The sequence below is a fragment of the Gymnoscopelus braueri genome (genome assembly GCF_963280865.1).
Source record: "Gymnoscopelus braueri genome assembly, chromosome: 2".
Classification (NCBI taxonomy): domain Eukaryota; kingdom Metazoa; phylum Chordata; class Actinopteri; order Myctophiformes; family Myctophidae; genus Gymnoscopelus; species Gymnoscopelus braueri.
This window is the reverse complement of record NC_137604.1, coordinates 35401846-35416926: the sequence shown is the minus strand read 5'-3', so window position 1 is coordinate 35416926 and position 15081 is coordinate 35401846. Positions and strand designations below refer to the sequence as shown.

The window sequence follows — 15081 nt, the reverse complement described above, 5'->3', positions numbered from 1 at the left end:
AAGTTAAGTGACCAATTGGTCCCTAACTGTCTCACTGCTGAACGAACTCACAACAATGTCATACATGGAGGAAACATGGCCAGCACAGTTGCTGTGGATGATGTGGTAAATGTAAGGAGACGCTGGAGTTTATCTGGGTGCAAAAGAACCAGAACAGAGTGGAAAACAACAGTGACCTTCGACGGTTCACAGAATGGATGTGTAATGGTGAGGGCAGAGGCTGGCACTGGCAGCCCTATTTATCAAACCTCGGACATGGCTGCATCAGCTGATTATTCGTCAGAAATGTAAACAGACATTAAAGGGCTTTTGTAGAGGTTTGGGTTGTTTTCTTACCTTGTTATGATCTAACTAGTCCATCTTATGACTTATTAAAAAGGAAAAACACAAAACAGTTCTGGGGACTTGTTTCCATTTAGGTCCTATGTATTCAATTCATCAACATAGCATAACAAAAATAACACAATACATATTATCAACAAATAAAAAAACATGTACAAAGGAGAAAAGGGGAAATGTCGGCAGTGAATGTTTGTATTGGTTAGGATTCTGATTATTCTGATATGTTGCACAGAACTGAAGTTTGTGTCCATTACCTGTGGGGGGCAGCAACACGCCCTAAATGGGTCTTTCCTTCCGCAAATGTTAAGTGCGGAGAAGAGTAGAATATCTGAGTCGTGCTGTGTGGACAGAGTGTTGAATCAGAGCTCATTGGAACACAGCGTACATTCAAAACTATGGACGGACGAAACTATGGTTCTGGTAAATAGAAATATGCACATTATGCGCCAACATGAAGCTTATATCACAGCCGTATATTTAACAGCACTGCTCGTGTAAAATGTTGTTGCCAGCTAATATTCGCCGACTAGCTAACGTTGGTTGCTTTGTGTGGCTCGTAAACCGCAGTGCAACCTCGTTATTTACGTTAATAGCGTTATTTAGTTTGTTGACAATGGTCGACATGACTAGTACCAACCAAACCTTAAGTGGTGATGATTCCACTGTGCTTGTCTTGAGTTAGCTAGCCTAAAGCTAACGGCTAACTAGATCAACAACACTCGGGTAACGTGAACAATGGGGTAGTCGCTAGCCGTGTAGCTAACGTTAGACGTCCACACTGCTAGCTCGCTAGCATAAGCTAACACAAATGCTCCGGTTCGTTTGTTAGCTGCTCGCTGAAGTTAGAAAGCTCACTGTAGCTTTACCTCGTTAAAATGGAGTCACTCTTGACATTAATAGTCTCTTAAAGCTAATAAAATGGCCGCCACGTCAATAAACAAACCTCAAAGCAAAAAATGTACTATTCTAGTTCTTATCATGGTGTGCATTTTTTTTTCATCGCTGCAGTTATGCACCATAACCCAGCGTCAGCTAGACCACCCACCAGCTAATATTCATCTAACAGCTTCGTGAAAATGTGCTAGCAAGGTTGCCAAAGTGAGCTATCTTGTGCATTCACGTTATTATAACATTAATTGTGTTTATTTTTTTCTTGAAGGGTACTCAAGTTGGGGAGGAGGATCATCAGGCAACAGAGGTGAGGTTAATAATGTCACGTTTAGTGTGTTTACCTATTTGTTGTGCCAAATTAAACAGTATAATTATCTGTCAAGCCAAATCAAGTCTGGCACTAATCCATAGCAGAATGGATTGCTCCAAACTTGAAACTCAAGTAAAACTGGTCCGTGTGATTTCTTGAGAACATTTTGTGAATGAGCTTAATGCTGGTCCTCTAGGGAAAGTGAGACCATCTCCCAAGAATGTTTGTGTAATTAGATTTTGCTCTACACAAATGTAAATGTTGTGCTTTCACCTTCTCACGTTTATACTTCTGTAATGCCATTTTAGCTTTCCTCAGCCAGGCTGCCCTGGCTAGCCTACTACAACTTGTTCAAAATGCAGTGGCCAGGCTCACTAATTCAGTCATAGATCCTACCTTCACTGGCTATTGACTAACAGTCAAAGTTTAGAATACATTCGGATAATCTTAATTATTGTAAGGCAGTGCATGGCGTAGCTCTGTCTTGATGAGCTGTTGATTCCTTACACCACTGAGCGACCATTTAGTGATCAACTTAATCAATCCCTTGTTCCAGTCTAAAATCGGTCAAGTTTTGAGTTTTACTCATCAGTATGAGTTTTATTAATGTTTGGGGTTTCCATGTTGGCTGTGAACACTTTGTCTGCATGCTTTGTTTTCAATATTACACTTTTATTTTATACCTTCATTTGTATCTTATGTATACAGGTATTTGGCGTTTCTTTTCACTTTTCTATTATGTGAGATTTCTGAACAATAATTGACATTGTTTTGTCTCATCTCCCAACTAGGCTCTAACAACTTCGATCTTTATGGAGGTGGAGGAGGTTATAAGGACTCGATGTCGATGTCAGGGCTGGGAGGTTATGGAGGCGGTGGGCAGATGAAGAGGGGTCTCTCTGGGGGCTCACTGCTCTCCTCGACAGGTGCGGATAATGTCATTGCAAAAATTAACCAGCGCCTCGACATGCTAACACAACTGGAAGGAGGGATGAAGTCTGGTGGTCGTACTACTGATAGGTAATGCACACATTTGATTTTATACTGTCAGTGGTCTAACTTGGTTAAGCATGTCTAACATGCTGATTCACAGAGTGGTTTTCTATGGGGACAGATGGGGACAGTTTACGATGTTATTTTAAATGGCAATTCGTCCATTTTCTGTACTAATGATTACCCTTCAGCCGTGCATGCTTAAATTCAAACACCGAAGTGACATACGGAAGTGTTAATATGATATGCTTTTTGGGACTTGGCAATACAGTTGATGTCCATTCCCGCTTAAAGCTCAATCGTTTAAGAACATACATGGCCCTTCTTTTTTATGTATAATTAAGGCCATATGCGGCTTGTCCTTTTTTATATTTGTACCCACTTCTTGTTTTTTCTTGTCCTCCAGTCAATGTGACCTAACCCAGTGTCCTGGCTTTAGGTTGCAGAGGTGACAAAGGTGTTGGTGTGGCATATCTGTGTCAAACTGAACGGTGATGATAAGATAAAAAAGAACTACGGCCTTAAACCCCTTTAAAGACATTTACGTTAAAGCATACCTCTCTAGTAATTAGGGTATGAACTGTTTCCTACCTAAGATAGGATAAGTCTTAAGACATGAAAGACGAGATATAATGATGTGAGTGGACAAGACTCTTGTCTGTCTCAATATGACCAATTTATCCAACAGCTCTCCTCAGTTTCCTCTCTGCCATTCCTCTTTGCCTTCAAGGCTTGACCAACCCCAACATATCACACAGACGGGGAGAAATTTTAATTACAGTTCCCCTAAACTCACTAATTGCTAGTAACATTTTAATCTCCAGCAAATGATTTTAACCTCCTGCAGAGATGTGGTGAGATGAGTTGTGGGAAGAACTTCAGTGCATTTTTGTAAATCAAATGTTCAGATAGATTGACCCAGTTTGTTCATTTGTTATGGATCATCACTGTATGGTGTTGTCAATCTGGGAGCTAAAGGAAGAGAGAAAGTGAGACTGTGGAGGTGAAGGAAGAGCAGGTGGAGAAATCCAAACCTGACTCCCTCCCTCACCCTCTGCTCTGCTCTGCCACCCTTCCTCCCCCCTCCCCGCAGGTTTGAGCAGTACGAGTCCTACGACTCGCAACCTTCCTCTCTCACCTCTTCCCGAGATCTCTACAGATCTAGCGGCGGCAGTAGCTATGGTTACGGCGATGGCCGGGGGGACAGCATGCTGTTGGGTCAGCAGCGTGGCAGCACAGGCTTCGGAGGGGGATTTGGGCTTGGGGGAGGAGGAGGCTTTGGTGGCCCCTCCTCGTCCTACGGAGTCGCTAAAATGCGACAGGACATGAGAGACTCCTTCAGCGGTGGCCTAGGAGGAGGTTCAGGAGGTGGAGGTCAAGGTCAAGGATGGGCTGGAGCAGGCAGGCGCTCCCCCAGAGGGGGTGGAAATGCCGGTGGCCATGCCGGTGGCCAAGGCAATGGAGGAGGTTTTGGAGGCCGCAGGTCTGACCCCACTCCAATGGGGGGAGGAGGAGGAGGAGGGCGGGGAGGTGGCAGTGGTGGCCTCTCCCATCACGGTCATTCTCCAGGAGGTGGTAGGGGCAAGCTCCCATCCCTCCTGTCCAACCGCATGTACCCCGAGAGTGGGGGATTCCATCAGGGTTCTGCCCAAGGGCCTCACAACTTCCCTGGGAGGAATTTTGGAGGGGGCCAACAGGCCGGCCGCCAGCGAGGCCGCAAGAGAGTCAACCGAGTAAGTACCTCCAGGCCCCTCCAGCACCAGGCACAAGTTAAGACCTGTTTAATTATATCCTTCAATCCCCTCAACAAGTGGGCAAGCCAGGCTGACATATTCAGATCTACTTTCCATCCGTATCAACTAGCCCCAACTATCTGCATTTCACATTTACGGCCACTTCTGTCCTATAATGTCCTCCAGCCCTTGATAATGCGGTTAGAAGTGCCCCATGAAGCTAAATGCCCCCTTTCCACCTAAGTGCCCCTTTTCCGCCTAAGTGCCCAGGAACATGCGTTTTCCACAGATTTCCCCTTTTGGTTTTTATTTGGGTTCTTTTTTTCCCTTAAGGTGTCCGTAGAATAAGGCTAATGCTAGTGATCAGGAACTGCCCATAGAAGGAAGATTGCTGATATTTAAAAGTGTTTAATGATATGGATTGAAGGTGATGATTCAAAGGGGAAATGAAATGTTAATGGAAGCTGGTAGACTAAACTCAACTGATGGTGATCCAAATAGCGTTCAAATAGGCTATTAGCAGCTAGCACTCAAATACAGTTATCAGTAATGTATGCCTGTTTTAACTTTTTGCTGGGAATGGGATAGTCGGGTAGTACGTTTCGGGTTATGATTAACAGAAAAATTCAGACTATTTAGCCTAACATATATATATAACCCTAACCTCGCCAAATTAGGTTACACACAGCTGTAAGTTAAAACATGATCATATCTGATGTTGACGGCTGACAGGCAGGGGTGATAAGCCAGTTGTAGGGGAGATGTTCACTGGTCAGCCAGTTTAGTATTTGACAATACTAAATACCTTATTTAGTGTTAGATTTGTGACAACCCCATTGTATGGCAATATGTCATCAGTTGATTTTCTTTAAGTTGTTCCTTTTTTCTCAAGTGCATTCATAACTTAAAGTTGTTCACTCTTAAGACCAGGCAAACATTAGCATGACATCACCAGCCAGGTTACATTTGTCATAGCTATTGGCAAAATTGTAAACTTGCCTTCAAACTCGATTAGTGAATATGCTTTTGGCATTTCATTTCCTCTTTAAAATGTATGGGGTTTACAGCACCAAAAAGGTATAAAGATGACAAGTGTTGGATTTTTGTTTTTTAGTTACATCATTGACAAAATAATTTCCAATGACCACTGGTGCAATAGTTTTTAGCCTCTGTGCACCAATAGTTATTCACTACTATGCACTGCATAATTATTTTGCCACTGCACTGCCCTCTATTGGCATATTTCATAGTTTCCATTCTTTATTGGATGTCTTGCCTGTTGGTAAAAATGTTTTTGTTTCAAAACAATTAGCAAAGCTAGGATTATCACATTTAGTTAATCAATGGCTGTCACTTTTATTTATTTTTGTTGGAATTGCACAATGATGTCTTACTGAAAATGTCCTACACGCATCATCTTCATAAGACCAATTTATTTTTCATGATATTGTCCACTTTATTAGGAATACTGAAGAAGGTGCATGAAACCAAATCTGTTACCATTTTGCTATGTCCTGTTTAACAGTCTGTGCATGTTTCAAGTCCTCATAACGGTGACCTAGAGGCCAATTGGTTTCACTTAAATATTATTTTGGCCTAAAACCAGTGGAGCTCTCCATTGATTTGAGTTCACTCTAGAGCTTAATTCTTGCCCTGGCATGCAACTGGCATGAATTATGTTGCCAGTGATTGTGTACATGTTTGTGGATTAGGCTGAGTTTACTATGTGTTGCCCTGCATCAGGGGAAACCTCAGCGGGAGATAATGAAGACCGCTAATTCTCAGAAGAAGAGGAAGCCGACAACGCCTGCAGCTGATGAGCCAGAATCCAAGCTGAACAAGACGGAAACTGTGGATACAGTGGATACAGAGCCTACCCATGGTACACATTCTTACACGGATAAACACTGCAGCCAAACATTCGCATTAAGCCCATTCATCCTGAGCGGACATGGGTGGGCAAACCTTGTAGCTTTCAGAAGTTCAAACATTGAACTTATGAAGCCAAATGTACCGTATGTGTGATTCGAGATAAATTCATATCCTAGGCTGTTTATGGTTTAAATACATGCCTTTGTGAGAGAAATGCATGCCTTTTTGTATGGTTTACAGCAGCATAACATTGTAATATACAATCTGGGAAATACAAGAGCTAGTTTGAAAAACAGTGTTTGAAATTTGATCCAAAAGTATGACATGATATTTTTGGTTTAAAACCAAAAGTATTTTGTTAAAAGGTTAAAGCACTATATTCTGATAGTAATCATTGCTATAGAGTGTTTGTTCAGTAACAGGAGTCTCCCTGCCTCTCCAGCTCTTTAATAAACAGAAATTTATTTTTCGTGTAGGTGTCAAACTCTCAGCCAACTCTCAGCCAATCAGGAGAAAGTACCAATTTTTAAGCTTCATTTTTTATAGTGTTCCAGTTCCAATTTTGCCTGCTCATTTCTTAGTGTCATCACTTCCAATTTCACTTGTGTAATCTACATCCTGATTGAGTTCTCTATCCTGATTGGATAAAATTGGAAATGAAACTGAAACGAAAATGCATTTTCTGTTTTATAAAGAGCTGGAGAGACAAGGAGACAAACACTCTATAGCAATGAGTACTATCAGAATATAGAGCTATTTAACACTTATTTTAACCAAAGAAAATCACTTACCCTACCTTTAACATTTGTTAAACAAAAAAATAAATTTGTTTATATATATCTTTCTCTGGTATATTTTTCACTAACTATTCCACAAATGTCTAAACACTATTAAACCCTTGGGTGCTAGAACCCATTTCTTGTCCCATTTCTTTTTGAACAGTACTTTTGTATAAATTAACTCTGTAATGACAACGGAACTGGGAGAGGTGTCGCCAAAATAATGAATAAAATGAATGTTGACACAGTATAACTTAAATGCACAAATACATTTTTTGAAAGGCACATTTCTGCAGACTGTCCACTGGACTCTGTGTCCATTTACATGTCTTCTACCTGATTTCAACGCTATGTAAGCGACACTAAATTTCCAATGCACATATTTCTCCGGCTGTGATGTTTTAACTGTATGGTGGTTGATTGCTGATGTCATCCTGTTCGATCTCAACAGAGTCGATAGAGAACAATGGCGATACCAAGGAAGCTAACACTCCAGATGAAGTGAGTACAGCCAGATTCATCATTGTTAATTTGTGTTTTCTTAATTTATTACGTTAAAATCCAACGCTTCACTGCCATTGACGTCTATAGACGAGTGATTACGACAGAGGGAGCTCTTCCGCAACCAGTGAGTGATCCTAGGACTCCCGAAGAAGAGTACTCACGGAAATCCCGTGATCTAAAAACAATCCGTCCGGTCTAATGTTATAAGATTTATAAAAATATTTTTTTCTCTGATTTATTTTCCCCAATTGCGTTTTTGGTGAAAAAAAGCTATATTCAACTGCCTATAGCTAAAGAACGGAAGATCGTGGTAACACATTTTTTTTTCGGAAGAAAGAAGAGACTTTCCCCCCCGAGACATCTTGTGTTTACATCATAGAAAAAAATATTCTTTGGGTCCCGAAAGATTAGTAAAACCGCTGGCACTGGCTGACTTAATTAATTCTGGCAGTGAATGTGTTAATTGCACAAACATGTTTCTGTTACCACTGTGCTCAAACTTTTGCGGCATATTAAAGAATAACCTTTTTCATTCATTTACTGATCATCTTTTTTTGTCAATATTAGCCATGCTTTTAGTGTGAATTTCTTTTTCTACTGTAATGTCTTTGTCTTTTCCACAGAGTAATGAACCTACTGCAGAGGGGGAGACGGGTAAGCGCTCCTACTCCCTATTATTATTTTCTTGTCTTTCTCATTCACTACTTGACTATTTCTGCTTAAGTCTGCATCAGATGCATAATGGCACATTTTAAAGGAGTATTTCACCCCAAAGATGACTTTTTCTATGTGATGGCTTGAATTGTATAACATTTCTTTTCGCAGTTTGCAGTGAATGAAGAATAAAAAAAATAAAAAAAAGATTCTTGAAGTAATTAGATTAACTAAATTTGGCAAAACTATGTAAGAAAATCTGTTATAAACTCAAAAACTCTGCTCGCAGTGTAATCCCAAGTGTCTTGTATCCAGTCGTAAATGAGTGACACTTGGGATTACACTGTGAGCTTTATTTTGGAGTTTTTAAACAGATTGTTAATGTAGTTTTGCTGCTGTTAATCTTGGACGCCTATTTACTTCAGTTCATGAAGTATTTATTTGTTGAGATCTCTTCATTCACCGTAAAGGATGGCTCCAATCGGAACCTCTCCCTCCGCTGTATAGCTCCGAGATGAGGTTCCACATTCTCGGGTGCCTGTAGGAGGGGACACCGGCGAATATTTTCCACTATGCATTCTTACCCTTTTTTGCACATCGTATCCAAAAAGTAAAGGTCAGTCCCCCTGCTCTCAGATGTTTTAAATTTTAGCGCTCAAGAAAATCTAACCGACGGGTTGAAACAAGTTTTTTTTTTGTCAGCCTGTGACATGTTTTCCCAATGCAATCTTACGGGAGAAGTACTGCGCATGCGGACAGGGGTTGACTGGCCACAGGCTGACTAAATAAGCGATTTAAAACCTTGTTTCAATCCGTCGCTTAGATTTTCTTGGCCGCTAAAAATTTAAACATCTGAGAGCAGAGGGGACGACCTTTACTTTTTGGATACGATGTGCGGAAAAGGGTAAGAATCATGCATAGTGGAAAATATTCGCTGGTGTCCCCTCCCAGGCACCCGAGAATGTGGGACCTCATCTCGGAGCTATATAGCGGAGGGAAAGGTTCCAAATGGGGCTACGTAAAGGACTGTTATACAAACGAAAGTTCTCCTATTCAAGCCATCACATTGTGAGTAAAGGATAGAAAAAGTCATTGTACTTTTTCTTTTTTTAGCTTCGCCTGTGCAGGAGGAGAACTCCAAGTCAAAGAAGAAGCCACAGAGCAAATGGACCCCAACCCATGGCCAGGAAAGAAACCCCAAACTAAGGAGGAAGAGGGGGTACGTGGAAAGGTCAGAGATCATCTTTCAACATGAAATAATGTTTTAACAACAAATAGAGCTGGGCTTTTTCATATTGATCAATATGTATATTTATCACTATATATAATTTGAAAATGCTGCCAAGAGCACCCCGATAATGACCCAAGCTTAAACCAGAGGGTTCTTTTAACTCATTCAGTGCCAATGAAATAAAAAAATAATTGCGTACTGTGCCAGCCATTTTTAAATTTTCTTACCTTTTTCAAGTAGTCACAGAATATTTATCTCCAGTATAATCGATCCCCTGATGGGTGCTAATCACTGAGGGTTGCACTGTGTGGTTTCACAAATGTCAACGAGGTCATCGCGACCTTGTTGACATTAATTGTCTGCCTTTGAAAATAACATATCTGGGCCAAAAATACATAGTAAAAAATAAGTTAATAATAATAAAAAAGATTTATAATTTAGTGAGTTTAACATGATGTACTGTAGGTCTTCCGACCTTGAATGGATCCTTTTCACAGATGTTTCATAGCAGGAAAAAGGCAGCTCCAGCTAATTGAATGAATGGCATTCCTAAATCATAAAATTATTAATCAACTCCAAGCGCAAACACTGAGAGCTAGTAACTAGTCTCATAAGCCAGACATCTCTTCACAACTTTTTTCTTTTTTTTAGATTTGTTTTTGTTGCTTTTATGCTTTTATGCTAGGATAGTAGTCTGACAGTAAATGGGGAGAAAGATGGGGAGTGACATGCAGCAAAGGCTGTCGGGATCGCTGTCAGGCTACTTTGGAGCCTAGGTGCCTGAATCGCTACGCCAGCGGCCCAGGCCAACTCTTCCACAATCTTGGAATGCTACTGTACAGAGTCTGATTACGCCCCCTAAGAATTCTGTGCAGGAAGCTGCCATGTTTGTCATTTCATTTCACAAAAATATATTTTTAAATGTCCATTTCTGATCAGCAGCAAGCTAGATAGGCTTTGACTAATTAGATTTACAATAGAAGGACTACAAAGTGAAGGGGAGGCTGCCTTTATTTTCTGCAGCTTTTCAGCATTACAGACTCGGGGCCTGAAATTCCCCTTATAAGATTCACATAGGGGTGATTTTTACACTTTAGGGGGAATACTACATATTAAGCTTAACTATAGGTCTTGCCAGTAAAGAGACTCCCGCATTCATGTGGCTCTGGTTACTATTAACATTGCTGTAAAAGTGTGGCAATAAGTACTACATTTGCGGGAATCAATTAAAATGTGCGCAATTCTCCCAATCCTTCCCCGAAATTCAGGCCCTGAGACCTGAATTTTCAGGCGAAAGCATTTGAAAATTGTGTGATTCAACAATCTGTCTCGAGAGATGACCTGCTGCACAAATGAAACACATACCTACTATTCATTTTCTTTCGTTCTAACTCTGTATCTGACTGTGGAAGCTGGCGAATGGGGCAAGGGAGAAGGGGCTGACTGGTTACAAAGCATGATACATTTTTTTTTTAATATTATGCGTAATAAGTCATCAGTCATGAATGATTTAAACTACTGTGGACTTGCACTTAATGACAACACACTGCTTTCTGTATTTGAAATAAGGAAATAATACAAATACAAATTTGTATCACCATTTTAAAGTATTAAAGCCGCGATCCGTAACTTTCAGTGCCTTTCATGTCCTATCAGGGATTCAAACTGGGTCCCCTGCACAAGTGCTGCCATTTTTACCACTGAGCCTGTTTGCTAAATCTGCAGATTGGTCAAAATAGAATTTTATTTACTAAAAAAGTTTCACAGTGTAGCTTTAATAATTAATAAAGATGTATATTAAGATAATTTACTTTTGAAATGTGACATGCTCCTTTTCCTGTCATGCAGAGCCATGTTTGCATGCTTGTTGTGTAAGTTCCGGTCATTCTACAAAGAAGACCTGATGACTCACCTTGAGAGCAGCTTCCACCAGGCCCACTTAAAGTTTGTAATCAACCGTATGTCCAAACCCACCACAGACTTTCTACAGGTAAGACTTGACATAAAACCCCATTTACAGTCAAATTAGAGCATACAATATACCCAGGTCTAGCTCATACATTGAAGCGTCTGCACAGGTTGTTTTTGGCTTTTATTTTTCAAACCAAGTGTGTGGGTATTTGTTCTAGGAGTATATTATGGACAAGTGTAAGAAGACTGAGCAGAGGACACTTCAGTTAGCGAACCACAGTGCTTCCATTTGCCAGTTCTACAAGGACCAGGACCTCACTAGAGGTAAAGGCACCAGTACCATGCATGTTGGAGACGATGGTTGTAGTACCCATTGAAAGTATTCTGAATGTTCTCACTCTCTTCTCTTCTGTAGATATAGGTATGGAACACTTCATGAAAAAGGTGGAGGCAGCCCACTGTGCGGCATGTGATGTCTTCATTCCCATGCAACACCATCTGATTCAGGAACACATGAGATCCCCTGACCACAACTACAACCGAAAGGTAACAGGACTCAGGCTGGATATCTATACAAATTATGTCATGTTTTCATTTGAAAAAATTGCACTAGGTAATTGCATCAGGATTGAAATGGCAAATCTGATTCAACCAACTCAATTCTGAGTCGGTTACAGCCCTATTAAATAACATGCAGTGCAGACAAAATAACAATACGTTTGACAAGTTTTAGGTGTATAATGTGTTCACCCACATGATCCCTTGACACACTGAATATTGTCATAGTTAACTGGTTTATCAACTTTTTTGTTTGTCTGAAATTATATGAGCTATTCAACTGGTCTGCAGATGTGGTGAAGGTTAATTGACATTGCATCAATTATTTCCACCACATCCATGGAAGATTATCTTTTGTCAGACAAGGACTGTCAAGGATAGACGTCAAGATGTATGCTAACTATTGTTGGTTACATTGTCCAAGTCTATACAGGACATAATTTACTATTATAATTTAGACAGGTAGGGGAGTCACGCCCTTCAGGTCATCACCAGTGTTTTATTTTGAACCAAACCTCATTCTAGTATGGAGCATTTATTATGGCTACAGTGTAAAGAATTATACTTATAGACTAGTAGAGACTACATCAAGTACTCTGTCAAGCTGAATCAATATTGATATGTATTAAGCATGTTTTTCCTTTTGATATTTTTGAATGACTTTTATTTATCCTTGGTATTACCAAAGGGCATGATGGAACAATCCAAGAGGGACAGTCTGTCAGTCGCTCGTAGCATCCTTAACCACAAAGTCATTGGACAGAAGTTGGAGAGTTTCCTCAAGGTATACACACATTTTTTGGGTATTGTGTAAGCTTGCTTGTGTTGCAAGCTAAATTAACTTCCAACAACGAATATCTTAGTAGATTTTATCAAATTTTATACAAAATTGTCAATTTGACACATGTAAGATTCTAATGCAATAGTATGTCTGATAAATTTGTCATAGATAGTTTTCACGACTAATCATGTTTTACTGGATTAAAATATCACAGTATTTTGTTCAGCGGCAAGTCCCTTGCCAAGCTCAAGCTATATACAATACATCTGCAACTTTGATTCTACTTTCATTTGGCAGGGGGAGAATCCCTTTGCTGATAACCAAGACGACCAGGATCCCGAGGATTCCATGAACATGGAAGTTTCAGAGTTGGAGCTGACCAATGACAACCAGGCGGAGGTGGAGGCAGAAGCAGAGGCGGAGCCTACCGAGGCAGAAGCAGAGGTGGAGCCTACCGAGGCAGAAGCAGAGGTGGAGCCTACCGAGGCAGAGGTGGAGCCTACCGAGGCAGAGGTGGAGCCTACCAAGGATGAGGCAGCGCCTGAGATAAAGATTAAGGCAGAACCTGAGGGAGAGATTGTGCCAGAGGCAGTTGAGGGTGACGGGACAGAGGGAGAGGTTGTGCCAAAGGCAGTTGAGGGTGACAGGACAGAGGGAGAGATTGGCCAAAAGGCTGTTGAAGGTGCAGGGAGAGAGGCAGAGATTAAGAAAGAGGTGGTTGAGGGTGACAGGACAGAGGGAGAGAAGTTGGAGGAGGATTTAGGAGTAGAGGGAGTGGTGGACGAGGAGCAGGGAGAACACGAGGAGGCGGATGAGGAAGGTTTTGAGATCGGAGACGAGGAGGGCTGTGAGGATGAGGAGGGAGTAGAACATTTGTTAGAAGATGATGAGGAGGATGAAGGAATAGTGGCAACAGAGGTGGAAGATGAGTTAAAGAATGATGATGATGACGATGGAGTGGTGGTCCTAGACTAGAGTGACAATTTTTAAACATCAGTGTGAATTTTCTACTTTTTTTTTTTAATGCTGTTGGAATACCCTGTCTCCCCCAGGTTTCTTAGACTAGTAAGCCTGAAAATCATGTATACTTTTATTTTTGTTTATAGATTTATTTTGTGCCTTTGTTTCGACCTTTATTTTTGTTGAAATTCATTAGTTTAGACTTGTCAAGTGGTGAGAAATGTATTTATATTTTTCATTCACTGAGAGTTGACACAGTGGTCTAAACTTGTTTATGATGGTGATGGAGGACTTTCCTGTCAGTCACCTCTGTGCATAACTGTTGTTCCAGGTTTTCAGTAGGTTGCATACACTTTTTCTTTTGTGGTTTGTTTTCCCAAACATGTTAAGGTGTTTCGTGCTCAAACCTGATGTTGAGCCAATCAGACAAAGCTGTTAGAAAATGAACAGGAAACGGGTATGCCACCTTCTGAAAACCTAGGACTACAGTTATGCACAGAGCCGATAGCGGTCACTGATTGTTGAAAATGCTACAATAAATTCACCTCACCTTGTGTTAAAAATCTGAAACGGTTAACTTTTGCTTCTGTGGGTGGGGTGGAAACAGCAGTGAGAACAGAAGAGTTGTTTTGTCTCAAAGTACAAATAAAGAACTTGTTGAATACATCAATGTTTTATTGAGGAGTTTTTCTTTCCTCTTCTCATCAAATGTGTAAAAGACAGAAACAAATCTTAAAACAGTTTTTTGTTATAGGATTTGTTTTCACTTCTGACTTTCATCGTTCAGACCGCCACTGTCTACTCCTCGGTTATTGGGGTTTCATCACCTAGGGCAGGCTGACCTATCTTTAAAAGCGGTATCGACATTGGCCACCAGGCGGCGTACCGACTCGGTCCATCCCAAACTACCAATCAATGATGCCGGACACGGTTCACAATATAGAAGCCGGTCCATCTCGAACTCTAACAAGAGACATTGAGAATCAAGTAAATCAACGTGTAGGCCTATGTGATTTTCATCAAAGAAGGTGGTCCTTGTCAAGAATGAGGATGTAAAGCCATAGTTCTTCGACTGAGCAGTAAACATAGTGTTGGAGAGAACTACACTTGCTGTACCTGTCAGGAACTGACTGACCAAGTGTACGATCGCTACACTTGAGTAAAAAATAAAGCATAATATAATGTCGCTACTCGCCAAAACAACAAACAAGGTAGTTTTATGATGTTGATATAAGCATATTCTCCGCGGTGGGACCCTCTCAAAATCCCACATTTTGTGTAAAATCCACTTTTTGCCCAGAAAATTAAATAGGTCCACCATACGGAGAATCGTATGATTCACTCAAGTGCGCCATCTACAGATCTGCTCGGTAGCATTTTATTGACCAGATATGTAGGTGGCGCACTGGAGTGAATCGAAGTACTTCCGTCTGGTGGATATATTTTATTTTCTAGCCAAAAAGATGGATTTTATACAAAAGCTGGGGCTCTGAGAGGCTTCCCACCGCGGAGAATAGGCATTCAACGTCATAAAATAGCCTTTGTTTTGGTGAGTAGTGAAA

The 15081-nt window shown here is 40.8% G+C and overlaps 1 protein-coding gene across 3 annotated transcripts; it reads left to right on the top strand.

Annotated features, from left to right (window-relative positions):
• The first annotated feature begins 643 nt into the window (after positions 1-643).
• Positions 644-14185, top strand: LOC308099334 (uncharacterized protein). 3 transcript variants are annotated; one of them, XM_080448072.1, is made up of 14 exons: positions 644-762; positions 1502-1540; positions 2335-2563; positions 3630-4269; positions 6013-6151; positions 7372-7421; positions 8048-8078; positions 9192-9309; positions 11158-11299; positions 11439-11544; positions 11636-11766; positions 12467-12562; positions 12857-13003; positions 13052-14185. In XM_080448072.1, the coding sequence occupies exons 1-14, from the start codon at positions 738-740 to the stop codon at positions 13532-13534; spliced, it is 2376 nt and encodes a 791-aa protein (XP_080304198.1). In that variant the 5' UTR covers positions 644-737; the 3' UTR covers positions 13535-14185. The 3 variants fall into 3 exon arrangements, with proteins under 3 accessions (XP_080304198.1, XP_080304197.1, XP_080304196.1); XM_080448071.1 differs by having other exon boundaries at positions 9192-9297; positions 12857-14185; XM_080448070.1 differs by having other exon boundaries at positions 12857-14185.
• Positions 14186-15081: the final 896 nt, after the last annotated feature.

Bases quoted from the DNA above. Each gene is read 5' to 3' on its own strand.
- LOC308099334 (XM_080448070.1), top strand. From the start codon at position 738: ATGGACGGACGAAACTATGGTTCTG. The intron at 2,564-3,629 runs GTAATGCACACA...CCCTCCCCGCAG, and splicing joins GGTGGTCGTACTACTGATAG to GTTTGAGCAGTACGAGTCCT. The intron at 4,270-6,012 runs GTAAGTACCTCC...GCCCTGCATCAG, and splicing joins GCCGCAAGAGAGTCAACCGA to GGGAAACCTCAGCGGGAGAT.